The sequence below is a fragment of the Myotis nattereri genome (assembly GCF_964212035.1).
Source record: "Myotis nattereri genome assembly, chromosome: 9".
NCBI classification, from domain to species: Eukaryota; Metazoa; Chordata; class Mammalia; order Chiroptera; family Vespertilionidae; genus Myotis; species Myotis nattereri.
Genome location: NC_138084.1, coordinates 16,602,478 through 16,630,219, shown reverse-complemented (window position 1 = coordinate 16,630,219; position 27,742 = coordinate 16,602,478). Strand labels below are relative to the sequence as shown.

At 61.3% G+C, this 27,742-nt stretch overlaps 3 protein-coding genes across 9 annotated transcripts in view; 1 reads left to right on the top strand and 2 right to left on the bottom strand.

Moving 5' to 3' along the window:
• Positions 1–4,456: 4,456 nt before the first annotated feature.
• On the top strand, positions 4,457–7,100 carry CHRM4 (cholinergic receptor muscarinic 4; the record flags this gene model as incomplete). The annotated part of the gene is made up of 1 exon (XM_081099501.1): positions 4,457–7,100. One exon carries the CDS (start codon positions 4,457–4,459, stop codon positions 5,888–5,890), a length of 1,434 nt encoding a protein of 477 aa, XP_080955627.1. The 3' UTR covers positions 5,891–7,100.
• MDK (midkine) lies at positions 7,076–9,427 on the bottom strand. 2 transcript variants are annotated; one of them, XM_081099503.1, is made up of 5 exons: positions 8,881–8,957; positions 8,574–8,650; positions 8,265–8,432; positions 7,988–8,149; positions 7,076–7,384 (listed from the first exon to the last, which is right to left on the bottom strand). In XM_081099503.1, exons 2-5 carry the CDS (start codon positions 8,647–8,649, stop codon positions 7,359–7,361), a joined length of 432 nt encoding a protein of 143 aa, XP_080955629.1. In that variant the 5' UTR covers position 8,650; positions 8,881–8,957; the 3' UTR covers positions 7,076–7,358. The 2 variants fall into 2 exon arrangements, with proteins under 2 accessions (XP_080955629.1, XP_080955630.1); XM_081099504.1 differs by lacking the exon at positions 8,881–8,957 and adding an exon at positions 9,354–9,427 and having other exon boundaries at positions 7,102–7,384.
• Positions 9,428–10,119: 692 nt separating this feature from the next.
• DGKZ (diacylglycerol kinase zeta) overlaps positions 10,120–27,742 on the bottom strand; it is a gene marked incomplete at its 5' end in the record, with an annotated part of 41,707 nt that continues 24,084 nt past the window's right edge. For 2 of the 6 annotated variants that reach the window (XM_081099078.1, XM_081099079.1), the window contains 30 exons: positions 10,120–10,843; positions 11,031–11,130; positions 11,376–11,409; positions 11,499–11,619; positions 12,066–12,109; positions 12,319–12,350; positions 13,136–13,275; positions 13,778–13,818; positions 13,960–14,029; positions 14,123–14,202; positions 14,319–14,419; positions 14,607–14,806; positions 15,181–15,292; positions 15,375–15,448; positions 15,552–15,614; positions 15,749–15,804; positions 15,986–16,064; positions 16,581–16,721; positions 16,813–16,926; positions 17,019–17,079; positions 17,181–17,263; positions 17,522–17,617; positions 17,882–17,953; positions 18,061–18,177; positions 18,278–18,349; positions 19,187–19,255; positions 19,815–19,871; positions 20,935–21,012; positions 21,335–21,427; positions 21,748–21,856. In XM_081099078.1, the coding sequence (XP_080955204.1) occupies positions 10,727–10,843; positions 11,031–11,130; positions 11,376–11,409; positions 11,499–11,619; positions 12,066–12,109; positions 12,319–12,350; positions 13,136–13,275; positions 13,778–13,818; positions 13,960–14,029; positions 14,123–14,202; positions 14,319–14,419; positions 14,607–14,806; positions 15,181–15,292; positions 15,375–15,448; positions 15,552–15,614; positions 15,749–15,804; positions 15,986–16,064; positions 16,581–16,721; positions 16,813–16,926; positions 17,019–17,079; positions 17,181–17,263; positions 17,522–17,617; positions 17,882–17,953; positions 18,061–18,177; positions 18,278–18,349; positions 19,187–19,255; positions 19,815–19,871; positions 20,935–21,012; positions 21,335–21,427; positions 21,748–21,856 (2,626 nt within the window). In that variant the 3' untranslated portion in view covers positions 10,120–10,726. Of the gene's footprint in view, positions 10,844–11,030; positions 11,131–11,375; positions 11,410–11,498; positions 11,620–12,065; positions 12,110–12,318; positions 12,351–13,135; positions 13,276–13,777; positions 13,819–13,959; positions 14,203–14,318; positions 14,420–14,606; positions 14,807–15,180; positions 15,293–15,374; positions 15,449–15,551; positions 15,615–15,748; positions 15,805–15,985; positions 16,065–16,580; positions 16,722–16,812; positions 16,927–17,018; positions 17,080–17,180; positions 17,264–17,521; positions 17,618–17,881; positions 17,954–18,060; positions 18,178–18,277; positions 18,350–19,186; positions 19,256–19,814; positions 19,872–20,934; positions 21,013–21,334; positions 21,428–21,747; positions 21,857–22,177; positions 22,921–27,742 lie in introns of those variants that run through there. The other 4 variants (XM_081099074.1, XM_081099077.1, XM_081099075.1 and 1 more) reach the window with 4 other exon arrangements.

The window sequence follows — 27,742 nt, the reverse complement described above, 5'->3', positions numbered from 1 at the left end:
TGTTGCCCCTGCCCGGAGCCGCGGAGATCAGCGTTAAACCCAAGCCCCCTGGTTGAAGTGTCAGGATCAGTGTCGGTACCAAATCTCCTGCACCCCTTCTCTCTCCCCTGGATTCCTGAGTCCCCTCTCCTCCCCCAGGGGCAGATCCAAGGGCCCCAGCGTTCCCGGAGCCCTAGCGTGAAAGCCTAAGAACCCACCCCTACCCGCAAGGTGTCCAGAGCGCGCGCTCCCGTTTGGCCCGGGAAAGGGGATGGGGGAGCTCGGGGCCCGGCAAAGCACCGTGCCCACGCCCAGAGGCTTCGGAAACTGCGTGCTAAGGGGTGGGGGAGGGCGGGGCCCTGGAGAGACACGACCCATGGACCGCCAGGGCAACGTGGAGGAGCCTCCAGATGGGCCTAGTAAGTCCCAACCCGGCCCTAGAGGCCCGCCCAATCCCTGGGCTGGAGAAACCGGGTGTCCACTCCCGACGCGAGGGCTCGCCGTGTTTCTCCAGCGGGGGTCAGGGTTGGGAGTGTGGGAGAAGAATCCGACACTTTCCTAACCCAGGCCCCCTTCTGGGCCTCCGGTTATAGAGGTGCTGCCTGCACCCTCTCACTGGCGCCCTTTGGCGAGAACACGCAGTGGGCACACTGAGCCGAGCCTGGTGTCCCGCAGGCCGAGTGGGGGACTCTAGCAGCGGCACCTCGACAGAAGTCAGTGCAAGGCTGGGACTCCGCACCGAAGCGTCGGGGGCATAACACTCCTGAGCACTCAGCTAACACAATGCACCAAGGCCAGGGGCCGTTGCAACCCAGAGTGTAGTCTGGCCTGGTCCTGCAACCCTTCCCTGCCCACAGACGCCGGCTCTTGGCCCGACTGGATCCGCGCTCAGACAGCCAACGTCTGCGTTGAATCTCCCAGCAGAGGCGTTTGGCGGGCACTTACTGTCAGCCCTGCATTGATTCGTGTAGACACACTCACAGGCACAGGCACACCCGACCGTGTGCAACCCCCAGGCCACAGCAGTCCAGGCACACAGGCATGCACACGCACGTGTCCACACGGCGCGGGCATGCTCACGCGCGCACGGGGCGCACTGGTATCCAGGCGTGGCTGAGCGGCGCGCACACACGCACATGCAGACAGCTACTCGCTTCTGCTCGCGCTCCCCAGTCATCACACATAAACCGAACTCGAACTCGCCTTCCCGCCCACACGTTCCTCGCCGGTGCCGGCCGGAATTCGGGCGCCCTTAACTTTCCCACCATTAAACCCCGCGCGGAGCCGAGCGCAGCTCCCGGGCGAGGCCCGCGAGGGGATCCCTGCCTGGGGCCTCCTCTGTGCTCCGGGTCTTGCTGGAGTTGGGGGCGGTGGCTCCCCGCTCTAGGGCCGGAGCTGGCACCCAGGGGCCGACATCGCCATCTAGCGGTGCGTGCAACCCTGGGCGGGGCTGCTCGCCTCGCCAGATCCCAGGCGTCCTGGATCCTAGAGAAACGAGACAGAGAGAGTTTTGGTCAGGATGTCTGCGGAAGACTGAGGGGTTCAGAAAGACAACTGGGGCGGGGAGACACGGCGTTTCGCCCTGTCTGCAGCTGGAAGCTTCCCCAAGCGGGCCCAGCGCGGGACGAAACCGCCCGCCACCTCCCCGGAGACAAGATGTCCTCAAATGGAGACAGGAGGTCTCTCTGGGAAAACTGTGGGGGAGGCGGAGGGAATGGGTGGGGGCCCTGCGCAAGCCGCCCCAACCCGCTCCTACTTGTGTCGTTATAAAGGGGAGAGAGAAGAGGCAGGGAATGGCCGCTGAGGCAGAATTTGGGGTTGGGAATGAGGCTCCTGGGTTCTCAACCTGCCCCGCTGCCTACTGACACACTGGCGGACTTTAGGCAACTTAATTAACATGATCATCATCGGTAAGAAGACACATCTGTAAGATGAAGGATACTAACTTTACCTGCCTTTTCAGGCTGCTGTAAGGATTAAACCAGATAATCTATAGAAAAAGCTCAGAGGGATTCCTGACTCATTGTTAACACTCAATAAACAAGAGCGATTATGTTTTTCCTGCTCAGCACCTTGGGTCCCATTCTGATCTCGCTGGCCGTGTCCTGGTCCGGAGAGGCTAGCACCACGGTGTCCTTGGGGCCGGCTGACAGATCACTCCTGCCCACCTTGCTTGCCTGCCTGTGTCTGGGAGGGCAGCCTCTCCAAGCTGGTGCTTCAGCCCTCCCACCCAGCTCAGAGGGTGACGCCTGAGCTTTTATTTCAGTCCCTCCGAGGATTGTACCCACAGCACCGCACCGCACTGCACTGCTAGATGCTCTCAGAGCTGAAAGGGGCCATCGGACCCCGGGGAGGGGGCGTTATCTTGACGCATTTGTGACCTTGAGGGGGTGACACCACCCATCTCGGAGCCTCTCCCTGCAGTGGACCCAGGAATTGGCAGGCAAATTGAAACTGCCAGGCCAGGAGGCTGGGTCTGTGTCTGCGACGGTGGATTAGGGGGGTGTTGAGGCCAGGCTTGGGGGTCACGGGGACTTGGCTCCCGCCTCCAGTGCATTTTCATGCTGGAGATGGAGTTTAGTCGCTGATCCCCATAGCTGCTCCGGCGGGGGGGTTGTCCCGAGGAGTCCTCTCTCGCTCGCAAAGGAGAGAGGTGCAGGAAGGTGAGGCGGCCTGTCGAGGGCCACACAGCCCCCGCTGGCCTTGAAGCCGGGCAGCAGCGCGAGTGCTGGTCCCTTCTTCCTCCTCCCTCCACACCCGCTGCCTCTCCCCCTCGGCTTCGCTCTCACACAGACGCACAGAACTGCGTGTATGACAGTGACTGGTGGTGCTGTGATGGGCCCGTGTGTGTGTAACGGTGCGCGTGTTGGCGGGTGTGAAGGAGCTGGGCAGGGCGGCTGCCCTGGCACAGCGCACAGGGTGTGGGCCTCCCTCACAAGTTTGGGAGAGGAAGAGGGGGAGGGGAGGTCAAGAGGAGCCTGGGAGGGAGGGCGCACAGGCTCAGGGCTGGGGCCTTATGCTGGGGGACCCCAGCTGGTGTACTGGTGACCCAGGGTTGCCCTGAGGGGCAGGCCACGGGCCCCCCTGCAGCAGCTCCTCTCTTCCCTCTGGGACACTGTCACCCTTTGGGTCCTCCTAGAGGCCTTGGGGCTGACCCTGACGCCTGCCTGGGAAGCCAGGTGTGTCTTTCCTCAGTGATGGCCCTTTGGGCTTCTGATGGCTCAAGGGTCTCAGCCCCTGGTTGCTGACAGACTCCAACTACCCTGCCCCTCGCCCCCATGCCCTAGGGCAGGGTGAGAGCTCTGGGAGAGAAACGTGCTCCCCTGAGCCTCTCTGCACAGCACCCTCCCCTCCTCCTCAAGGCTCCCGGCTCCATGCCACCTCCTGGGTCCTCGGGGAGGCCTTCCCCCAGCTGGGTCACTGGTGAGTCTTTGGGCCTCCCGCAGCCAGACTCGTAGCTCCGGGACAGCAACGTGATGTCAAGGAGCTGTGGAACCTTGGTCAGGTTAACACCTCTGTGCCTCGGTTTCCTCAACTATAAGCCATGAAAAATAACAGTATTACCTCATAGGTTTGTTGTGAGGATGAAATGAGTTAATATTTATATAAAAAGTATTGAGAGTGTCTGGCACTTAGTGGAGAGTAAATGTTAGCTGCTACGGGATTGGAGAGCAGGCCCCCTGGTAGTTTGCTTAAGAAACGATCAAAAGGCTGCCCTGGCTGGTGTGGCTCCAGTGGTGGAGAGGTGCCCATGCACCAGGATGTCACTGGTTTGATTCCCAGCCCGGGCTGCTGCTCAGTCCCCAGTAGGCGGTGTGCAGGAGGCAGCCAAAGGATGTTACTCTCCCCCTCCCTCTTCCTCTCTCACTAAAATCAATAAAAACATATTTTTTAAAAAAGAAAATAAATGATCCAAGGACTGAGTGAATATTTCCCACATGCTGACATCTGGGACCACTCATCCCTCTCCTCTCCTTCCGTGGGTCCCACCCACACTGGCCCTCGGTCCTTGTCTCACACATGCCGCAGGGCCATTGCCCTTGAGGAGGCCACTTTCTGAAGCTCTTGTGGCTGCCTCCCTGTCATCACCTCCTCGGAGAGGCCGGCCGTCACTGATCAGCCAGCAGGGGCAGCCCTGTCTGTCCCCCGATCCACTCCCTGTGCCATCACTCTTCCTTGCTTTCTTTCTAGCCCTTCTTTGTTGTTGCTCACTGTTTGTATGTCTCTCCTGATCCGACTGTAAGCTCCGTGAGAGTGGCGGCCGAGTGTGTCTCACTCACTTCTGTAGCCGCAGCACCCAGTGCTCACTCAATAAATGATGCACACGAATGAGGAGGTGATGGGACAGGGTTCCCTAAAGTTCCGCAGGATGAGGGTCCTCTGGCCTCTCGACTCGTTACCCCACGTTCCCCTTCTAATCCACTTCGACAGCTCACCTTTTTCTCTCTCTTTCCTCCTCCAGACACTGCTAACCAAAATGGCGAACTTCACACCCGTCAACGGCAGCTCAGGCAACCAGTCTGTGCGCCTGGTCACAGCAACCCATAACCGCTACGAGACAGTGGAGATGGTCTTCATCGCCACGGTGACGGGCTCGCTGAGCCTGGTGACTGTGGTGGGCAACATCCTGGTGATGCTGTCCATCAAGGTCAACAGGCAGCTGCAGACGGTCAACAACTACTTCCTCTTCAGCCTGGCGTGCGCCGACCTCATCATCGGCGCGTTCTCCATGAACCTCTACACCGTGTACATCATCAAGGGCTACTGGCCTCTGGGCGCCGTGGTCTGTGACCTGTGGCTGGCCCTGGACTACGTGGTGAGCAACGCCTCCGTCATGAACCTTCTCATTATCAGCTTTGACCGGTACTTCTGCGTCACCAAGCCCCTCACCTACCCGGCCCGGCGCACCACCAAGATGGCCGGCCTCATGATCGCTGCCGCCTGGGTCCTGTCCTTCGTGCTCTGGGCGCCCGCCATCTTGTTCTGGCAGTTTGTGGTGGGCAAGCGGACAGTGCCCGACAACCAGTGCTTCATCCAGTTCCTGTCCAACCCGGCGGTGACCTTCGGCACGGCCATCGCTGCCTTCTACCTGCCCGTGGTCATCATGACGGTGCTGTACATCCACATCTCCCTGGCCAGTCGCAGCCGAGTTCACAAGCACCGGCCGGAAGGCCCGAAGGAGAAGAAGGCCAAGCCGCTGGCCTTCCTCAAGAGCCCCCTGATGAAGCAGAGCATCAAGAAGGCCCCGCCAGCAGCGGCCCGAGAGGAGCTGCGCAACGGGAAGCCGGAGGAGGCTCCTCCGCCCGTCCTGCCGCCGCCGCCACGCCCGGTGGCCGACAAGGACACTTCCAACGACTCCAGCTCAGGCAGTGCCACCCAGAATACCAAGGAACAGCCACCCACAGAGCTGTCCACCACAGAGGTCACCACGCCTGCCACGCCTACCCCTCGCCTACAGCCCCGGGCCCTCAACCCAGCCTCGAAATGGTCCAAGATCCAGATTGTGACGAAGCAGACAGGCAATGAGTGTGTGACAGCCATCGAGATTGTGCCTGCCACGCCAGCTGGCATGCGTCCAGCGACCAACGTGGCCCGCAAATTTGCCAGCATCGCCCGCAACCAGGTGCGCAAGAAGCGGCAGATGGCAGCCCGGGAGCGCAAGGTGACGCGGACCATCTTTGCCATTCTGCTGGCCTTCATTCTCACCTGGACGCCCTACAACGTTATGGTCCTGGTGAACACCTTCTGCGATAGCTGCGTCCCTGAGACGGTGTGGTCCATTGGCTACTGGCTCTGCTATGTCAACAGCACCATCAACCCTGCCTGCTATGCCCTCTGCAATGCCACCTTTAAAAAGACCTTCAGGCACCTGCTGCTCTGCCAGTATCGGAACATCGGCACTGCCAGGTAGACAGGCAGGGGCGTCATAGGAGGTCCTGGCGGTCGCATGTGTGTGCTGGGGGACCACATGGCTCAGCTGCTGTGGGGGCAGGATTTGGAGGCACCTCTCGTGTTCACAGTCGCTGAAGAGGACTGAGGTCCCAGACCCTGTGAGGCTCAGGAAGCTCTGGCTGGATTCAGAGAGACCAGCTCTTTGCTCAGAGGAGGGTCAGCCCTAGGAAGGGTCTGAACCAGGACTGCCTGACCCATCTCTCTTGTCCTGCCTCAGGGAGCTGGGGGCACTGGCCTCCGTGGGCACCTGCCCTATGACTAACCAGCGGGGCTGGAAGAATGGACATCTGGAGGGGAGCAGAAGCCAGGACCCCCTTGGGAGGAGCAGAGGCCAAAGCTTAGGAAAGGAGACTCGGGAAGGAGTAGGGTTCCCCATTCTGTTGTAATCGGTGCTTTCTGCCCCCTTGCACCCTGCATGAAGGCTCAGCCCCCTCTCCCAAACCCCACTCCTTGCTGCAGCTACTCAGCCAGGTACTGGTTGGATGGGTGGGCTGGCTGGAGGCCAGGCAGCGTGGGCTCTGGGGCACCCCCTTCTGCAGCACAGCCCTGGCCAGTCAGGATGGGCCAGCATGTCTTCCATTCACTCAGGAGCTGAGGCGTGGCCTCCCATGGTCCCAGCCTGAGCAGGGAACAGTCCACCTGATTCTGAAGAGCCCTCCCCTCCCCAAGTAGAAGGCTCATCCCAGGTCACACCTAGCGAAGGGGGGGATGTGACCCAGTGAAGGTGGGGCTGTGGTGGGCAGTGTTCCCTTGGCCTCTGCAGGGAGGGAGGCCTGGGTCACCAGAGACAAAGAGATGGACTTTACCCACAGATTTCAGTGCCAGTGAAGGCGGGGTTTAAGGCTGGCAAGCAACCCTTATCTTTACTCTCCCACCCCATAGAACCTTCCGGATTGGCAGTGTCTGGACCCAAGGACCTTTGCCTGGGAGTGTCAGCCCTAGTCTTGCTGGTTCCTGCCCCAGCTGTGGTGTGGCCCCGGACTGAAAGGCTCAGTGGACTCGGGGCCTTGGAAGAAATTTCAAAACTGGTCTTTTTCTATGAGCTCCGGGGAGCACCGAGACCCCAAGAAAAACCACCTTTCCCTCCACACTCTCCCCCTCCCAACAAATTACCACAGCAAAATCCCCAGGAAGGGGCTTTTATATATTAAAAAAAAAAGAGCTTTTATTGGGAGAAAATGAGTTTTATTTGTTTTTTAGCAATGGCATCATGGTGGGTAAGAACAGGGGCATGGGAACCAAATTCCTCCGGGGGAGGCTCCAGCTGCCAGAATCCCTTGTCCCTCCCCACTGTGGGCACTTGGGGGGTGGGGGAGGGCAGGGCATGATTGATAAAGCTGAAGAGTCACAAAAGGCACTGGTGGGTTATACTGGGGCCGGGGGAGGGAGCACGTGGGCCAGGGGCTCTTTGGATTCAGGCCTGGCCTCTAGTCCTTTCCCTTCCCTTTCTTGGCTGTAAAACAAGAAAGAAATACCGTGTTAGGAGAATTCAGGTGATCCCTCCTCGGGGAGAAGGAAACTCTGCCCCCTAGTGGTTCTCAGTCAGGGGACCTGAAAGCCGGTGGGACAGGGCAGCCATTACGCTGCTGGACCACTCCCCCTCTCCAACTTCAACTTTCACCGGGGATCAGATCACCTTCTAGTCCCAGCCCCGCCACCCTGGGCAACAGCCGCGCCGCCTCATCCGAGGGCGGCCCACGCACCTCTGCCCCGTGGCCTCTCTGGGCTGCTGGGACTCAGGGGTCAGATCAGGACAGAGGACCCACGAGCAGCGAAGCCCCTCCCCACTCAAAGGGCACAGCTGACCAGATGCCCCACTGGCTGGACAGGGGACAAAGCCCTTCCAGGATGCGCCCTGGACCCTAAGCCAGACGCCCCAACGGAGCAGCGTGGCCGCCCTCACTGGGGCCAGGAGGAATTCATGTCACCTGAGCAACGGGGTCCATGCCCCCCTAAGGCGTCTCTACAGACAGGGGAACGCACGCACCAGGGCCCCACACCTCAGGCTTAACCATGCCCCTCACAGGTGGGGGCAGCCCCCTCCCCCCCAGCTGACCTTTGGCCTTGGCTTTGGTCTTGGGGGCACAGGGCTTGGTGACGCGGATGGTCTCCTGGCACTGGGCGTTGTACCGCGCCTTCTTCAGGGTGCCCTGGCGGGCTTTGGTGCCCGAGCTCCCATCGCAGGACCCCCAGCTCTCAAACTTGTACTTGCAGTCGGCTGGCAGGAGAGCGCCCGGGGTCAGAGCGGGGCTGCCCGTGGCCTCCCGCCAAGGCCTGCCCGGCTTCGGGGGGCCGTCCGCGCCCCGTCCCGGCCCCCGCCGCGCCCCCCTCACCTCCGAACTCCTTCTTCCAGTTGCACGGCACTCGGCAGCGGAGGCGCTGGGTCTGGGCCCCGCAGGTCCCTTCGCGGAAGCCCGCCCCGCAGTCCTTGCTGCTGGGGGTGCAGGGTCCCCAGGTCCACTCGGCGCATTCGCTCCCGGGCCCGCCCTTCTTCACTTTGTCTAAAACGCACGGGGAGCAGCGCTCAGGACCTGGGGCACCCGTTCCAGGGGTCCCGGCCTCGGAGCCCGGGAGGCCAGCCCGAGGCGGCCGGCCTCACCTGCCCGTCTCCAGCCTCCTCCGCCCCCCACGCCTGACATCACCTTTCTTTTTGGCCGCCGCGGAGGTGAGCGCCAGCAGGGCGAGGAAGGCGAGGAGGAGGAAGCCTCGGTGCTGCATCCTGGTGGTGGTGGGGGGGGACACGGGTCAGGGGAACGCGCCCGCCCTTCCCCTCGGGAGCCGCGCGCTGGGACCCCCCCCCGCCTCCCCATTTTCCAGGCCCAAAGGGCCCGACTCCTCCGGGGCGTACAGCCAGGAGGCGCCCCCAGGACGCAGCTCAGACCCCCCCCACCCCCAGCCTCCAGCCTCCAGCCCTCGGCCGACAGCGGCCCCTCCGGCCCGCGCGCTCACTCGCTGGCTGCCCGCGATGCCTCGCTCCCTCCTGCGCTGGCCCGTCCCGCTCAGGCCGCTGCGGCCCCTTTTGTCTCCAGAACCGGTATGAGCCGGTCACATGGGCCCCCGCCCCCTCCCCCGTTCTCCCCCCACCACCGAGGAAGGGCCCGCCCCCTCCCCACAAACCCGCGCCGCCCCCCCCCGCCCCCGGCGTCCCCGCCTCCGCTCCCGCTCCGCGTTCTTGGCGCCTCCACCGGGCTTCCCGCCGCCCGTCCCGCATCCTCGTTCGCCCGCCAGTGCCCTCCGCCCTCAGAGGCCTGGCCCCCCACTTTCTGAGCCCAGGGTCCCCGGACCCCAGGCCTGCGCCTGGCCCTGCTCCCCCGGTCCCCGGCCCCGGGCCCAGCGCTCTATCCCCGCCCCCCGCCCCCTCCCAGGGGGCGCCCCACGCCCCCGAAGGACGCCCGCCTCCCTGCCGAGCCTTCGAGGGGGACCTGGACGGAGGTCGGACCCGGGGTGTCTCTGGGCCCGCGTTCCAGCTCGTGTGGCTCCGTCCCCCGCGCCCCTGGTGCCGCTTGCCCCGTCGGGGTCCCGCTCCACGCCCCCGGGCCTGCGCGCCCCCCGCGCCCCCCTTGCAGCTGGAGAGGCGGTCGGGGCAGCCCGCAGACGGCTTCGCTCGCGGGCAGGGAGGCGCTTGGTTCCGTGGGGCGCTCGGGACGGGAGCCCCGGAGGCCGCTCACGGGTCGGGAGGGGGTGGCGCTGCCTTTCCCGGAGCGCAGGTTTGGGGGGCGGGGGGGAGTTGGAGGAGGAACCCGCAGGCCTGGATTGGGGAAGACCTGGGAGCTGACAAGTTCTGACAAGTTCCAGACGCGGCCTCGGCGGCAGCAGCACATGCCCACCCTGGGAGTGGGGACCACCTCCCCGACCCCCCTAATCAGCGGAAGCCACGGAGGCCTGGGGGAGGGGGCTTGCCCGAGGCCACGGGGCAGAGCGACCTAAGAATCCAGTCCTGCCCCTGCCCCACTTCTCTTTCACTTTCATTGTTATCGTCCCTGCGGGAAGCGGGAAGGGGCGGAACTCGGCTCCTCCCTCCGCCCCACCGAGCTAGGCAGCCCGGCAGAGGTCAGGTCCGGGGCAGGCCCTGGGGCCCACCGCCTAAGAGAAGTTTCTGGGTCCCCGGTGTCCAGTCCCCCCACTCTGAGGATACCCCAGCAGACGCCGCTGCTTCTGCCAGACTGCTCCCGCAAGAAAAGAAATGCAGAAAGGAAAAAAAATCTCTTTACTGAGTCACACCCAGCTGTAAACAAGTCACCACGGGAGCCCCACCCCAACCCCCAGACCACAGTCCTCGAGGAAATACTGGGGAAGGTCAGTGGGGCAGGTGCCAAGCAGGGCAGCGGGCAGGCAGGTGCAGCGGCTCCAGGTCTGTGGGAAGATGGGGTCAGAGCAGGAGTGGGGACTGAGCTCCCAGGCGCCTCGGAGCAGGGCCCGTAAGGACCAGGTGGCTAGGAGGCTCCCCGATAGGGCTGCCCCCTCTGCCCCCTCCCACACACTAGGGAGGGCCCCCACTGAGGGTGAGGGCCGCCTGCGTGGCCCAGCCCCAGCTCCCCAGCGGCCTGTCCGGTCCAGTCCAGGCTCCTCCTCCCCGGTGAGCCTCCAGGTCGGCCCTGGGCTCGGGTGTGGGTGAGATGCTGCGAGTCCTCAGTCCGGCCCTCGGTCAGGGCGGCCGCTCCGGGCACGGCCGGGCTCCTTCCTGGGGCCTGGCTGCCCTGGCTGCCCTGGCCGCCCTGGCTGCCCTGGCCGCCCGGCCGGAATGTGGCGGTGAGGAGGGCCGTGCTTCGGCCCGTGCTGTCAGCACTGGCCCCAGCTACACGGCCGTCTCCTGGTCCTCCCGCTGGACCATCTGGTAGTGCTGCCGGTTCTCCAGGTAGGCGGCCAGCTCCGTGTCCTGAGCCTTCTCTGCCCGCTGCCGGGGAGTGTCGCCCTGGAGGAGGGAGGGGCCGTGACCAGGCTGCGGGTGCCCAGCTGGCTCAGGGTTCTTAAGGTCGAGGAACAGCTTTCAATCCCGAGGTGGCTGCCCTCCCGAGGCTTCCCTCTCACAGGGCCCGAGTCTGGGAGGGGGTTGGTCGGGGCCTTCGTGGGCTCCTTGCCCACCCTGTGGATCTGCTCACCTGCTGGTCTGTCTTCATGAGCGAGGCCCCTGCTTCCACGATGTAGTGGCAGATGGTGCGCTGGCCCAGGGCCGCTGCCTGGTGCAGACAGGTCTCCCCGCTGGGGGACAGGGGCTGGCTGTGGACCCCATCCAGTCCTCTAAGGCCCCCCCACCCCCCATCAGTCTCCCGAGGGCCATCAGGAAGGGCAGGAAGTTTGGGGCCCTAGGATAAGGGGGTGTGGCCTAGAGGACGACAGATTGGCCGGAAAGGGTTTATGGGCTCCCACCAGAGCAAGCATGAGGGGTTGGATGCAGACTGGGCGGTTTCCAGGGTAACCAGGGTCCTGCACTGCCAGATACTCACTTTTCCTCTACAGCATCAAGGATCTCTTGGGGGGCTGGCGGAGAGGGGAGGGACAGGTCAGAGGCCTGGCAGCCTCTCTTCCCTCCCCGTGGCCCAGCCTGGGGCCCCAGTGGCACAGCTTACCGTGGTCCAGCAGGTAGCGGACCACTTCCTTGCTTCCAGTGCTGACTGCGTGGTGCAGAAGCGTGCGACTCTGACCATCACGGTGCATGAGGTCCCCCCCAGCTTGGTGCAGCTCCTGGAGCTGAGGGCAGGAGGCAGAGCAGGGCTGGGGCTCCTCTGGCCCAGCCTTTCCAGCCACAGAAACGCCCCCCAACTCACAGGCTCCAGGCCTGGCGCTAGCGTGCTCACACACGTCACCCCCTAGGGGCTGCTGGAGGTCGTTCTGGAGTGTCAGGGCTCATCTCACCCAGAGGACCCAGGCCCTGGAGCCCGCGGTTCCTCTAATACTCGCTCCTTTCTGAGCACCAGGGACAGGCTGACTGAGCTAGGAAGCCCTTATGAAGGGACACACTGTGGGTGGACAGGGGCAAGGCAGAAGGGACAATCACCACGGAGACCCTGCTGAGGGCAAGATGATGACAGATGACTGTGCCTGGACAGGCCAGCTCTTGGCCCACCCAGAGGCACCACTCCCCACTGCCGGAGGGGGCTGCCGAGGAGAAGACGCTGGAGCCAGGGCACTGGTACCTTACAGAAGTCGTTCCTCTTGGCAGCCTCAACCAGCTCTTCACCTGCAGGAACACCTGCCTGTTACCTCCAGGGCTGGAGGCCTGGGCTTGTGTTGGTGGGTGAACATACGCATGGGGCTGCTGGGCATGTGCACCGAGGGCTGGGCTCACGGTGAATGTGACCACGTGTACCTCAGCAGTTGTGTCTGCGTCAGGCTGTGTATGGGCCCACCTCCCACCACCTCATCCTTATGACCAGGGAGAAGCCTCACCTTTAGGGGGTGCAGCATTCCCTGGCAGTGACCTACAAACAGAGTGGGATGAGACATGACCCAGCTACCGCTCAGGCCAGCTTGTCCCCCTCCCAGCCCCAAGCAGGGGCACCCTTCATTCTTTCAACAGTTTATTGCGTGCCTCCTACAAGTCAAGTGCTGCCCTAGGCACTGGAGATACCACAGTGACCCACAGTGACCACGGCAGACGGAGAACTGGCTCTCAGGGAGCTTACATTCTAGCCAGGGAGACACACAAGTAGACAAATAAATAAAGTCTTTGAGAGCAGGCAGTGCTATGAAGAACACAGGAGGGCAGGGTAGTGTAACTGAACGGCAACTTCAGATGAGGTTCCCAGGAAGACTTCTCTGGGGAGGAAACACCCAGGTGTAGGTGTGAACGGAAGGGGCGGCTCCGTGAAGAACAGCAAGTGTCTGAGGCAGCAAAGGCAAGTGCGGAGGCGGGCAGACTTGAGGCCTCAGAGAACCGAGAGGCAAGTGGGGCTGGCCTGCAGCGATGGAGAGGAGAGGGCAGGCACAGGCCGTGTGCCCTGAAATGCCCACAGGGTACCGAAAGGTTCTAGGCTGGGAGCAGGAGAGCTGGAGGCAGGGGCTTAGATGGGTGGTGTGATCAGACGTGGGGGAGCCGACAGGACGCTGACGGGTCATAAGGGTGGGAGGAGGGGTGGGGCCACAAAGGCAGCTAGCTGAGTGTGAGGCCTGCACTCAGGGAAGTGGCCGGGGCTGAAGGCAGCTTCGGGAGCTGCTGGATTATAGGTGGGACTTAAACCAGGGACTGGAGGAGCCCGGGACTCACCGGGGTGTGGGTGAGCAGGGGGAGGTGGGGAGAGGAGAAGTGGGGGTTGGGAGGTCAGGCCGGGCCGATGCCCCCAGCAGCTCTGGGTCCAGGATATAAATCTCGTCCTGGGCGATCTCAGTCACATAGTTGAGATGTTCCTGTGGGTAGTGAGGCCAGGGCCCAGGGTCAGGGCTGGGGGTCACAGCCTTCCAGGGCAGCCAGTGGGGGTGCAAGGGCCGCAGGCTAGCAGACTTGAAGAAGCCTCTGCTCTGGACGTGAACGCTGGCAAGAGGCAGTCAGGCAAGTGGCTGCCCCTCACCTCTCCATTCACCCCTCCCCTTTCCCATCCCCAAGCCTAGGCACTGACTCTGTGTACTGGGCCTACCAGCCCCTTCCCACTGGTAAACCTTTTCCCAGGCAGCCTGGCCCCTGGCCAGATGTGCTTTTTCTTCTGTGTCTTCCTGGATGGCACCTAACTTTGAGGCCCTCCCACCCACACAGCACGCCTTTTCTGGGTACACTGGCTCCCTTTCCCTGTTGGCACCATCCCTGCACACCCTGTCCTGGAGGGCAGGGCCATGCCTGTCCATGGACATGGGCGATCTGAAGGCTATGGAACACGAAGACGGCTGTAGATGGAGCAGGACGGCGAGTGCTCACCTGGGCCCGGTCGATCCTGTAGAAGCGGCTGGCAGTGGTGGCTGTGGGAGACAGTGAGCTGGCTGAAGATGCAGGGGCCCTTGTCCAGGCCCAGGTCTTCTGCTGCCCCGACCCAGGACCCCCCAGGGAGGAGGCAGGACGTGGACTGGGGCTGCCAGGAGCCAGCCCTCAGGGCCACTTACCGTCCAGGAAGCACCACTTGGGGGACAGTTTTTGGCATGTCGGGGACATGGCTCCAGCACCTTCGGGCTCCTGGTGAGAAGAAAGGCCGGGGCTGGGTGAAGACGGAACCTGGAGCAGGAGCGAACAGCACAGGGCGGGCTTGGGCCCCGCCTCCGTCCTCACCTGCTGGAGCCTCTCGATGTGGGCGCGGCAGAGCTCGAGGTCACTGTCTCCTGGGACCACCACAGTGCCAAGTGGCACGGCTGGAAGACAGACAGGTTGTTAGCAGCCGGCTATATCCCACTGCCCTTCCCTTAGGGGACTCTGGCTCTTCAGCTGCCCCTCCCCCCCCACCCCTCGGGCCCTGCATGCTGCTTACAGGCCTCCTTGAGCTGCTCCTTATCGTAATGCAGGGCGTCGTAGTCGTGCATGCTGACCCTGCTCACTTGGATCCGTAGCTGCTCGGGCACCGGCTGCTGGCTGAGGGCAGGGGCAATAAGAGGGGACTTGGCAAGGGCCCTGCCCAGGAATCTAGCCAAGGGTCTCCTCCCAACCTCCCTGGGGCAGAGGGACTATTAAGCACTTTCCAGTTGGGGAAGTCAAGGCTCAGCGAAGGGCAGAGTCTGGCCTTGGGCCCAGGGCACATGGAGGCTGTGAAGGAACATACTCGCTGTGCAGGGGGGTGGCACTTCGCCGCTTGGCCTTCTGCACCATGGTGGCCTGGTTGCGCAGGGCAATGCGAATGCGCGAGGCGGTAAGCTTGCAGGGCTCGCCATCCACCTGCACCGGGATGGCCTTGGATGTGGTGAGCACCACCTCACGGCACTGCGTCAGCCGCTCACCATGTCCGCCCACCTGCAGCGCTGCCTGTGGGCGCAGAGGGCTCAGGTCAGGGGCCAGCATGATGGGGTCCCCAGCTCTGCTCCTGCCAGGGAGGCTCTGGCCAGAGAACAAACAGAGAGTGACCCCAACAGAGAGTGGAGGGAGGGTAAGACCCCAGTCAGAAAGGGGAGGTAAGGGCAAGAGCCAGACAGAGGCGATAAAGCGATTGTCCAGTCAGAGGGGATTGATGAGTGCCCCTCAGACAGAGAGGCTGGCAGCTACTCTAAGTCAGAGAGAGGAGGAGACAGTGAGTGCCCAGCAGAGAAGGGAAGTCTGGCGACACTCCCTTCCATCTTGGAGCTGTGCTGGGCACTGTACAAAGCAGACGGGGGCTCCAGGCCCCGTGCTGGCCCACTCACCAGGGACGTCATGGTGAAGCCGATGACCTCGAGGTAGCCGTCATCGTGCCGCTGGGGCTCAAAGTCATGGTGCTCCCCAGGGTGGCCCCAGGGCATGGTGCCTGCGCAGTACCTGGAGGGAGGGAGCACGAGGGCTGCAGAGGACAGTCCTGCAGGATGAAGACAGCAGGGCCACAGAGCCTGCCCCTCCTCACCTGGGGATGTTCAGGAAAACAATGCACTGGGGTTTCAGGTCCTGAATCTTGGGGGTCAGGTCAGTTCCATCACACTGGAGACAGGAACAGGGAGGGTGTTGGGGTACACGTGTGGTGCCGAGCCAGCCTCCCTCCCAGCTGGGCCTGTCCACTCTGCCTGCAGCCCGGCCTGCTCACCACCACTCGGATGTGCTTGGCCAAGTCCTTGGAGCTGCCCATCAGGAAGTCGGAGAAGGCTGTCTGTGGGAGGTAGAGGCGTCACCATCTGGTGACAGAGACCTTCCCTCACCACCTCTGGCAGGGGCCCTGTGGCCTGGCAGACACGGGTGGGCATGGGAAGAGGGGTGCTGCTGGGCTGGCAGACCCAGACTCACCCCGGCATAGAACATCTTGTTCCGAAAGCGGCTGTTGAATTTCTCTGGGTTGGCCTCTAGGTGGCGACAAGAAATGGGGGACAGTCAGTCATTCTGGGCCTGCTGGGCTTACCAGGCTGGGGTGGAGAGGAAGGGCTGGGCGTGGGTGCCTTTCACTGGTGGGGAAAGGTGTCTGACCCTTTCAGGGACACTCCTGTGTCCCTGCCTCCCCTGCCTCCCCAGCAAGAGACTGCCAACCTCGAGACTCATGGAACTCCAGGGTCACGTGGGCATCAAAGCCCAGGCTGAAGTAGTTGTTGAAGACGTCCAGAGGCAGCTGGAAAAGGTCAAGGGACCAGCATGAGGGTCAGGCCTCAGATACCTCCCTGCTCCAGCCCCAGCCCCAGCCCCAGCCCCAGCCAGGGGCACTGTGCTTGCTCAGCCACACGTTTTCAGAGGCCTTTTCTGCAGGTCACGAGGTCCACCGGAACCTCTTCCCCGCCCCCTGCCTGCCTCAGTACTCTCCCCTGGGTGCCCTGTACACAAGAGCACCTCACCCGCTGGCATCTTCCCCGGCTCCCCCTCCCCATGTGCCACAGTCTGCAGGAGCTCCACAAGGGGGACTTTGTCTTGCTCACTGCTTAGAACGGTGCCTGGCAGAGAGCAGGTACTTAGTAAATATTTGCCAAGTGGCTGAATAACAACTGTCTTGTGAGGTGAGCACCATTATTCCCATTGTATAGATGAAGAAATGAAGAGACTGACCAAAGTCCTAGAACAATGGAATGGGAAAGGGGCCCAGCTCTGTCTCCTGGGAATCCCAGACACCCACTGCCCGCCTTGGCCTACCCACCCGGTCAGTGGCACCCTCTTCACGCTCCTCAGGCCCCGCCTCAGGGTTGGGCTCGGCGCGGAGGTCCCAGCGGTCCAGCTGCACCACGTTCCCCTCCTCCACGTGGGAGAGGATCTTGGACACAGGCTCATCTGTGTAGCCCTGGTGGGAGCAGCAGAAACTGAGCCCTTTCTGAGGACAGGCCTCCCCACCACACGGCCACCCCAGCGGCCCACCTCCCATGGGCTCTCACCCCGCCCCAGTTGAGGGTGCGGGCCAAGTCGTTGCCAGTGCCCAGGGGCAGGATGGCAACAGGTGGTGGTGGTTTTAAGCGCAGTTGGTCCAGGGTGGAGAGGATCCAGCCGACCTGGAGGGGGCAGAGCAGAAGAGGTCTGGTCAGGCCAGCGGGGCCTGGGCCCAGACCCAGCCCCAGGCCCAGCCAGAAGCAGGAGGACTCACCGTGCCGTCACCCCCGCACGCCAGAATCCGCAGGTTGTGCACTTTGCGGTACATCTCCAGCCTGGGGTGAGGCGACAGGAACGGGTCAAGGCATATGGGCTGGACCCTGAGCACCAGGCAAGCCCCCACCACTGTCCCCACAGAGCCTTGGCCAATACTTACGCCTCCTTGGGCCCTCCCTGGCTCAGGTCGAAGACTTGCCGGGGATTGAGATACCAGAGGAAAGACTGGATGATCTTTGCACCCTGTGGGAGACCAGGAGCCAAGAGGGTCAGGGGTGGTGGGCTGAGGTGGGGAGAAGCACAGGGAGAAGGCCTGGGAAGCAGGCCCAATAAGGGGCAAGGGGGAGAGACAGGATTAGATTTCCCCCAGGATCCCTGGGAAAGAGACGGGGCAGAGGTCTGATATGGAGCCTGGAACGGCTGTGGGTTCTGGGTGAAGGGGCAGGAATCTTGACCCCATGCCTCCCCCCAGGCTCTGTGGAGAGGGGAGGCTGTGCTTACCTGGTTGCCCCCACTCTTGGGGTTCACAAACACCAGCAGGGGCTTCATGAGGGGGGACGGGGTGGGCCTGATGATGAAGGGTCTCCAGCGGCCCTCCTGGGAGACATAGCCCGTAAGGCTCCCTCAAGTCCTGGCGGACCCTACCCCCATGCTCAGCAGGACCCCAGGGTGCCCCCCATGTACCACCTCTGGGTCAGAGCTTATGGTGGGCCTGGCCACAGAGAGGCAACTCGCAGGTCTGACCTCTTCAGGGCCCCAGAGTCCACAATGACCCACCAGAGGCTGAGCCCATGGCAGCTTCCAAGAAACAGGCTCCTCTCTCCTGTCCCCTCCAGCCGCCTGCCTGGCCCCAGGTCTAACCTCTGGACCTTTCTTGCTGGATTTCCGCTTGAAGGACGCTCTCTTTTTCTTCTTGCTTGCCTTGAGAGTGTTCTGCAAGGGAAGCAGGGGCATTGGTGACAAGGTGGGTGAGCTGGCGTGCCTGGCAGACCCCAAGTGTGTGTGTGGGGGGGGGTGTCAAGGGTGCAGGCAGGACTCACCTGGGGCCTGCGGGCACGGAGGATCCAGGTGGGCGGGATGACCACCGCAGCATGGACCCCCAGGGAGCACGGCTCCTCGATCTGCTGTAGCATGAAGCAGGATACCTTGCTGTGGTACTAGAGGGGGGAACACAGCTGAGCTGGGCCAAGCTGAGCCCTGGGACCCCAACCTAGCACAGCATGGGATGGCCTGCGGGAGCAGGGCGAGCACACTCACTGCTTGCTTGCACCAGGAGCAACTGATGGCCACAATCTCCTTGCTGTGGAAGGTGAACTTCTGCTGGAAGCCCTAGGGTGGATAGGTGGTTGGGGGGCCAGGGCCAGGCCTGGAGCAGCAGACCCAGGCCCCCTTCTGTTGTCAACCTCTCTCCACCCAGGGAAATTGAGCACATTTTTTTAAAATTATAAAAACTATAAAACTATAAAATAAGCCCTTAGAACAAGGAGGCTTGGCCAGGGTCCCGTGCTCTGAGGTTACTGCGAAGTGTTGAGTATGCACCTGAGATCTGCTGGGAGGGCCCACAGCTAACTCCTGCCTGACTCAGATCCCTCCTTTCGGACCCCAGACCCGGCCAGGCCCCTGGCCACCCCCTTGTGCACTGCAGTCACTGAGGCACTGTATGCCACTGTGCTGGGCACTGAGGTCAACGGAGGAAAGGGGGGCAAGACCATTCAGGACCTACACTTACTGAGGCAGACAGACAAATAAACCACGAACAAGTGAACGACATCACTGCGGACAGTGCTGGGAAGACCACCTGCAGCGCGTCTCGGAGCCACCCCCTCTTCCAGGAGGGCAGGAACCCCCTCCATACCCACCAGGCGCTCAGCAAACACCTGCTGAGTTAGCACCCAAGACCACAGGCTCTCAGGGGGCTCACTGACCTCAGAGCTGTCCCAACACACTGTGCTGGAAGAAGCCCTTCCTCCCTGCTCTCTGCCCAGCCCAGAGCCAGGGCATTTGGAACTGACTGTGACTCGACCTGCTGAGCGTGAGCTCTGGGACTCAGCACTCTAGGGACACAGTGACGGACAGGCCACACTGGACACACAGCATGGGCTCAGGGGCTACAGCCCAGGTCCAGTCGGCATCAGGCCAGTTGACTGCCTTGGGCAGGCCTCTCACCTTCCCACAGTGCCGACACTTGCCATCCTGCCGTCGCCTGTGTACCCAGTGGTGCCGCACAAAGGTTGGCTGGTGGAGGAGGAGAGAGATATTGTTGTAGTGAGGGGTGGAGGAATTGAACCCTGAGCACGGCCTGCACCCCTCAATATATTAATGATGAGGAATGGGGGCTGTAGGAAGCTTTCCACAGTCCTGTACGTGAGATGAAGGCCTGGAGCCCCACTCCCTCTGTAGGCAGGGCTAGCCAGACCCTCCCCTTAGCTTTCTCAGAGCTAATCCCTTGTACTTCCCTGGGTCCCCGAACAGCCTAGAACAGTGGTTCTCAACCTTCTGGCCCTTTAAGTATAGTTCCTCATGTTGTGACCTAACCATAAAATTATTTTCGTTGCTACTTCATAACTGTAATGTTGCTACTGTTATGAATCGTAATGTAAATATCTGATATGCAGGATGGTCTTGGGCGACCCCTGGGAAAGGGTCGTTCGACCGCCAAAGGGGTCGCGACCCACAGGTTGAGAACCCCTGGCTAGAAAGAGCTGAGCCCTCTGGTGGCACTTGGGGACACTGCAGAGGGGTCCACTCAGGAAACCTGGGGTTTCCTTGCCCCTAAACTACTGTGAGCACTTACCTCACGGACATTCCTGGAGCCTGATTCACGGAAGGACGGCTTACAGCGGAAATTTATCTGTGAAAGATCAGTGTCCACCAAAATGTCAGAACCCCGCCCTGGGGTCAGGCATATGGCCAGCCCCTGCAGGAAAGGGTATTCAGTGTTCTCCTCACAAGACAGGATAGCTCCCAATTAGCCCGGGACCCCCTAGAACACGAGACACCACCCTGCCTCCTGCCTCCTCTCCACTGGCCAGAAGGAAGCTCTCCTTCCTCTGCCCAGCACCTTGGGATGGGAGGGACTAGAACAGCACATGGTTTCCTAGATTTTCCCTCCATCTCCAGCACTACCAGCCTAGGCACCTGCAGGCACCCCAGTCCTTGCCAGCAGACTTGCGCCGACTAGTCTCTGGAGACCTTTCACTAAACTGTGGAACCCTGGTTTGACTTTCACTTTAGGGGGTGGTGACAGGTCTATAATGCCTGACGTTGCATTTGCTTCCTTTTCCCCAAATGTCCCTGCTTCAGCCCTAGCAAAGTGTAGGGAAGCTTTATTCTACGAGTGAAGGGCTGAGGGATGCAGCCACGTTTGCCTTGTTGGTGCCATTCCTAGTCCTACAGGCTGTCCTGTGTGCTGGTCTGGGTTTCTGCTGCCTGGGGAGCCCTGGCAGCCCTGGCAGCCCTCCCGCCTCTGCTTGGACCCTCCTGCCCAGCTGCAGACATGCTGGACAATGGACTTTGGGAAAAGGTCTCTACAGTAGCAGTATGTAGAGCCAGGTTTTGGGACTACACATGACTGAGCCAGCGATGAGGCTTCAGCAAGGCAATTCTCCCTTCCAAGTGTTAGGTGGGATACTGATAAAATGGTGTCATGGCCATGCTTTATTAATTCATCCTGTTGAATAACAGTCAACGTGTCTCATGCTGGACAGTGGGGATACAGCAGCTAATAAAGGTGGGAGCCAGGATTCAAATGTGGGCATGGCAGCTTGAGGGTCCTTGATTCTTCACCACCTTACACACTGTGGCACCCCTGGCAGGCAATGCTTGTGTAACATATGTGTGTGCAGACACGTGTACTCTGAGAGGGTTCAGCACCTGAAGGGGAGGGGCGGGAAAGGTCGAACAACCACACTCACCTTCTCCAGCTGTTCTATGCAGGGGGTGTGCACCACGATCTTGCAGGCTGCACACTTTCTCCGGGGCACTGATTTCTGCTATAGGAAAGAGAGAGCCCCTGAGGCACCAGGTACCTCCACCCAGGATGCTGCTTCAAGGGCAGGCAACCTTCACACCTTCCCCAGCACACCTGCCCTTTGTGTGCACCGGGAGCCCCCACTACTGACTCTGGCATCAGGACACAGTTCCCATTCCTCTCACCATCCTCAGGTAGCCCACAGCGGGGGGCGCTCCGGTGTGAGCCATGTTTGCACCTTCCCCAGGAGGGGCTGCAGCTGTCCAGCCAGCAGGGGTTGGCCTACAGGCTTCTAGATCTGGCTCCACCACCAGGGGTCAGTGTGCTGCACACGACTCACTCACCATCTTCGCTACACAGTACTGCTCCCCAACATAGCAGAAGTCCCCCGACACGTTGGTCTCGAACCAAATGTGCTCCCCATATATTGCCGACTCCTAGAAGTGGGATGAGCATACTCAGTGCATGCTTGCCACCCAGCTCACCTGTCGGACCCTGCCCTGGCCCGACAACCTCTCTCTCCCAAGACAAACCTGCTCCAGCCACCTCTATCTACTTTGTTCCCTCCTGTTTTCTCCACTGTCCCTACTCTGAAGACTTGGCTCAAACATGGCCACCCAGGAGGCTTGCCCTTACCCCATAGGCCCATGGGCTCCTCTCACAGCTGCCCATAGTACCTCCACTCCCAACTGCTTGTGTGGCCCAGAGCCCAATGGAGACAGTACCCATCTGCCCCTCCCAGCACCCAGCCACTCACACTCCAGTCCACAGTGCTCCGGATCTGCCGCTCTGGCTCGCTGCACGGGGCCCCGAGAGCAGGAAGAGGGGGTGCTAGGTGCTGGAGGCCCGACTTGGTGATGGCTTTCCTATAGAAAAGGAGACAGCTGAGGCCAGCTGAGCACTTGGTGACTCTGCTTCCTTCCCTCCCCACCTGGGACCTCTGCTCTCACCGTGACCTCAACCCAAGGCCAAGATAGGGACAGCAATAGGGAGAGTAGAGGACCCCCACCCAACAGCCCAAGACTCTGAGAGGATTCCTGCAGGAGACTCAGCCTTCCTCACAGCCCTTCTGGGGGTGCTGCTCCAAAGCAGGGTGCCCTGAGGTCAGGCAGGGCCTTGAGGCCCTGGCTCCACGCCAGCCCCTTGGAGGCCGCACCACGTGCCCTGCCAGCCGCAGCTATACCTACGCAAGCAGGGCGCTCCAGGCCTGGGGTCCGGCCGACTTGCGCCGTAGGGCTACCTGGCGCCTGCGGGACAGTGGGCGCACACGGGCGGGCGTCACGGGGCTGGCTGTGGTGCCTGAGGCTCTTCGGCCCCCAGGGCCCGGGGGGCACTGTTGGCTGAGGCGCCGATAGTAGCCATGCAGGCCCCAGAGGGCCCGGTCATACACCGCGTCAGCAGGGAGCAGGTGGGAGGCTCGGCGCCCATGCAGGCAACGGGATGCGGGCAGCAGGGTCCCCGCACCCTGGTGTGGGGACGGCCCTGATCTTTTGGTGTCTCGCTGGGTGGTACTCAATGCTGCAACTGTCACGTCCTCCTCCTGGACCCCCTCTTCCTCCTTCTCCTCACTCATGCCCACAAGTCCGGCCAACAGTAGAGGTGCACCCAGAAGCTGAGCCCCAACAGTGGCGGGATGTGAGGTGGGCACCTCATTCACGATGAAGCGGGGGTTGCGGGCTGGGGGTGCAGTGCTGGAGCGACGGCGGCTGGTGCCCTGGGCCCGCATCCCACAGCTCAGGAGGCAGCCCTGGACCTGTGCGCTGGAGCGGCGCCGCTGTGCTAGCGAGGAGGAGGCCTGACCAGCAGGGGAACGGCGCCGAGCCTTGCCGGTAGGCAGCCCCATGCCACTGGGCCGCCGCTGCCCCTCTCCAGGGCCTGGCGCCTTCCACTGGAAGTGTCTCCTAAAAAAGGTCTCCATGCAGGGGCAGGCGGGTGCCTGTTGGGCACAGAGACCAGGAGCATCAGGAGCTGGGCTGGGCCATGGCCCTGCCTGGGCCCAGGAGCCCAGCACAGCCTCTGCCCTTTGAGCAGAGGAGACACTTGGTGGTGGGGGGGGGGGGATAACTATGGCCTCTCAGTAAATAGGGAGTCTGAGGTGCCAGAGAATCCTCAAGAGAGCCCACATGTCCCATGCTTGGGAGCACTGATGCTCTCCCCAGTTATACCTCTAGGCTGCCCAGGAGTAATGGGCACTTCCAGCTACCTATCCCGGCTTCCCCAGTCCAGGCACCATAATCCACAAAGTCTGGTCTAAAGAACTTCTCTTGCCTGAAGCTGATGGAAAATAAAATAAAAAGGAAACTGGAAGTCTGGAGTCCTGGGTTCCAGTTCAGAGTTGGCCCAGACAACAGAGGGCAGAGGGCAAGGCCCTCCTCCTTTCGCCACCAGCAAGGTGCGGGTTAGGTTAGGTATCCTCTCCCAGGACATGGCACAAACCAAGGCATGATAATAAAACAAAGAAACTCAGTCCTTACAAGACTCCCGGGTTCTTAGCTCAGGCCCTCAGAGGACTGGAGGCAGATGCCGGGAGAGAGGCCATCCCAGTCTTCCTGGGGTGGGGGTGGGGGGTGGGCGGTGGAGTGCGGGGGGTGGGGGGGGGAAGCCAAGAGAAAAGCCTTCTGGATTTGGGTTTGTGCATGTGTCTGTATCTCTGCGGGGCTGACAGCAAGAACTTGTCTGGAACTAGGCTGCTCTGTCTCCCTGAGGCACAGCATGGACAGCCCAGGCGTGCAAGTACGGGGTGAGTCTGAAAACCCTTCCATCCTCTGGTGAAGATGCCTGTGAACTCGACTTGTTCTAAGAAGTGCTAGAAGCCCCAACTCAATTCCAAACACTGAGCTGCCCTGAGCCACCACCAGGGAGGCAGGACCCTTGGTGACCTTCCTTGCTCAAACCATCCTCTCTTGACCTTCCTGAACACCTGCTCCACTTTCTCTGCCAGCTCACCTGTTCCTGCCACCCCTTCCTCACAGGCCACTGGGATCACCTGCGCCTTGTCTCTCCCTAACAGGGGGAATGGCACAAAGCCTGGCATTGCTTGGGCGGGGGGGGGGGGGCACCTCCAGAGTGCCCAGGGATGCGTGTCCCTCCATGGGGTGCTCTTCTGAGCCCTGACAGCCTCAGGGAGGTCTGAGTCACAGCCCTCAGAAATCAGCCTGGGGCTGACAGGTGAAATACTTGGCCTGCTGAAGGCCTGAGTGGGTGGGAGCCCTGGACACATGGTGGGAAATGATGGGCTTGAGGAGTCAGGCCTGGCTACACATCTAGCACTTACTCCTCCCAACCACCTACCCACCCACTCAGTCTTTGATTTGCTGCTGTCCTGTGGGTCTGGGCAGGCAGAGTTAGGCTGGAGCCCTGGACGGGTGCAGGTGTACTGAGGGGCAGGCGGACTGGGGTCGAAGTGCCTGAGTCCTGTGATCAGTGAGCAGCGCAGGCAGCCGTGCCTGGAGAAGCAGTGCTCCATGTCTCTGCCTGTTACAGTACCAGCCCCTGCAGGTGGTAGGAAAAGGGCAGGAGGTGAGCTCTGTGGGCAGAGAGCCCTTGGCTGCCTTCTGAAATCGGTATCATCCCGGCTAGTATTTACTAAGTGCTCATTTGTGTCAGGCACTGTGTCGCGCCCTTTATAGACACATACATTGTTTTGTGAACCACAGCTACCTTAAACTATGTGTAGTTTCACGTCATGTTCCTGATGGGAAACTGAGGCTCCAAGAAGTAACTTGCCCCAAATCCAAAGCTAGTTAGCGTATGGCCAATGTTGGAACCCCAGTCCACGTGAAGGTAAAGCCTGCACCCAAGGTGCAGTGGAAGTAGGGTCTTTCCTCTTGGGCCAAAGGGCTGGGACACAGGTGGAATGTGTAGGAAAGGGAACCATAGAAAGAGAAGGGCCCCATTTGCTGAACACTTACTATTTCACAGGCCCTGGGCTCAGCACTTGCATTTACCACCTCATCTGATCCCCGCCACAAGCCTGTGAGGCAGGCAGGATCAATGGATCCATTACAGAGATGATGAAATGGAGGCTTGAAGAAGTGCAGTAATATGCCCAAGGTCACACAGCTGGCCAGTGGCAGAACTGGGACCCAAAACCCAGTCTGCCTGACTCAGGGTCTGCTCTGCACCCAGGAAGAGAAGCCTCAAGGCCCAGCTGCCCATTGCTGCCAGGGCACTGGCTTGCCAGCACCCCTCAGGGTATCAGCTTTCCCCACCCGCTTGGTCAGGCTGCCCTGTGACAGCTGCCCAGCCTGGAGATTAGTCACCCGGACACACCGCCTGATGCTAGTGTCACCCAGAAAACAAAAGGCCACAGTCAGTGGGGGTGGGGGAGGTGCGGCAGGCGCTCTGTGGGCAGTGGTGAGGGCTGAGGGCTAGGCCCTGTCTGCTGCCCCAGATCCTCACTGACAAGAGGGGCCAGGAGGAAGAGGTCCCCTGCACACCCACCTCCGGACACGGGGCCGCTAACAGGTGCTCCTACAGCGCTCTGGCCCACAGACTGCTGGGCAATCCCAAGTCCACATCTGTCTAGGCGTCTCCTCAGCTATCCGAGTACAGTCATTCCGAGCGGGGAGCAAGGCAGGCCTGGCCAGCGTTGTGTGACCATTGCAAAGCTGTCCCTTCACAGGCCTCAGTTTCAAGGAGACTATCAGACTGGCTGATTTGACATTTTATGACAAGCTCTCCTGTCAGGCACCCAAGCCTCTATGCTCCCAAGCCCCCTTCACCCCCCCTTCCCAGGCCGATACCACGCTTCCTGTTCCTCTGATCTCCATAGAAACCTCTGTCCTCTGGTCAGCAACTGCCTGACTCTTGACTTCCGAACTCTGCTGAGGCTTCTCCTGGGACTGGTCAGAGCTGGCTTCAGGCCTGGCCTAGCCTTTTCCCTGCCTCAACCTGGAGCCTTTCCCACAGCGCTGCTCTGAGCTGCAGCTTCTTCTCACCTCAAGCTCTGTCACTTTTTAACTCGCTGGAGGAGGCCCCGCAGGGTTCTGACCCAACAGCAAACTGGCTGCCCTTCAGCCTCCAGGTGGAAGGCCGGGGGAAGCCTGTCACACCCAGAGGGGACAGGATGGGAAAGGACTCAGGGGCCCCTCCAACCTCCAGCTGGCTGTTGGGGGCCTGAGGAGGACAGAGGTTGCTAAGGGAGAGACATGCATGATGGTGTCTGGCCGTGCACCCTTGATGACAGGAGTGTGGCTCAGGCAGTTGCCAGTACCGAGGGAGCAGCATGAGTGCTCCAGCTAGAAAGGACAGGGCTCTTGGCCTCCCAGCCAGATTATCTCACACTCGATGCTGGTTTAAAGTGGAAAAGCCCAAAGGCTTTGAAATCTGTATCTGCCATTGTTTTTCTGGGCTGGTCAACTAACCTTCTGAGTCTCAATGTTCTCATCTGCAAAATGGGATGATGCCCCTGAGCTCAGAAGGTTGGCATAAGGGACATTCTGATGAGATGTTGGTATAAAGCACCTGATGATACAATACCTGGAGAGAGCAGGAACGTGGCAGAGCCTACACCCACAGCAGACACCAGGTATGTGGATCGTGCTACCTCCACATGGTGGGAGTGCCCGTGGTGGGAGTGGGAACCCAGAAAGGGAAGCTACCACCCACCATATGAGGAACAGAGCCTGGCAGCTAGATCCACCTGGGTGTCTGCTCAAGCTATGAGGAATGTCCCCTGCCCCTGGTCCCAGGCCTGGCCCCCAGGGACTCCTCTGCCTCCAGAGGTGCTCATACAAAACCCCCCATGGGATTCAGCCAGAGTGCCCACTCTATGCTGTGGGCAGGGCCCTACTCCCAGCAGGCCCCTCTGGCTGCTCTGCTACCAGGTGGGGACGGCTGGAAGGAAGGCCTGTCTGGGGACTGGTAGACAGGGTCCCAACTTCCCCACCTCTACTCAGTAAGGGGATCCTGCCAACCAAAACAAACAAACAAAAATGCACAGCGGGGAGCAGGTAAGCCTGGAGGATAAAGGAGGCAACCAGGCCAGTAATGTTTACCTCCGTTGCGTCTGCCCTGGCTGGGGACAAACATTCCACCTCCCCTTTCCCATTCCATTTCCATCAGCTTCAGGAGCCTTTCTGGGGATGGTGGTGCCTGGGCCCATCCTGATCCACCCCCACCAGACCCACCCAGACAGAAGCAGGAGGGAGGAAGCACAAGGCAAGGAAAGGTTGGGGGAGCACCCTTTGACCTGATCTGAAGGCAGGTGGCAGGCAGAAGATGGGCGAGTGGGTGGGAACTGGGGTCCCTGGGCAGGCGAACCCTGGCTCTGGCTCCAGCTCCAGGCTGCTGGCCTCTTGCTGAGCAAGTCCTAGTTTGGAGAGCCAGCCGCTGTGGCTGCTCCTCTGCACCCTCCCCCTCGCCCCTCCCCTCTCCCGCCCCTCCCCGCTTGAGACAGCCGTTATGAAAATAACCCCATTGGTAACCAACTGCACTTCCTCTCCCAGCGGTGGCTCCAGGCCCTGCAGCAAACAGGCAGTGGGTGGGTGGAAGGGGGTGGCACACGCAGGCATTCACACACACAGTCCCCGAGTGACAGCCTCCCCTCCACTGGGCACTAGTTACAGTGCAGTCCCTATCTCAGCTGAGGGGTGGGTGGGGGGAAGGCCTGAGGAGGGAGAAATGGGGGTCAGACAGGTTCTCCTTCTGGCCACCTAACGCCTTTTGCACCCACTGGACAGATTTTCAAGGGTCTGGGGAACGTGTCTGAGGTAGTTAAGCACTGGCTCCAGACAAAAAACCCACAAAAA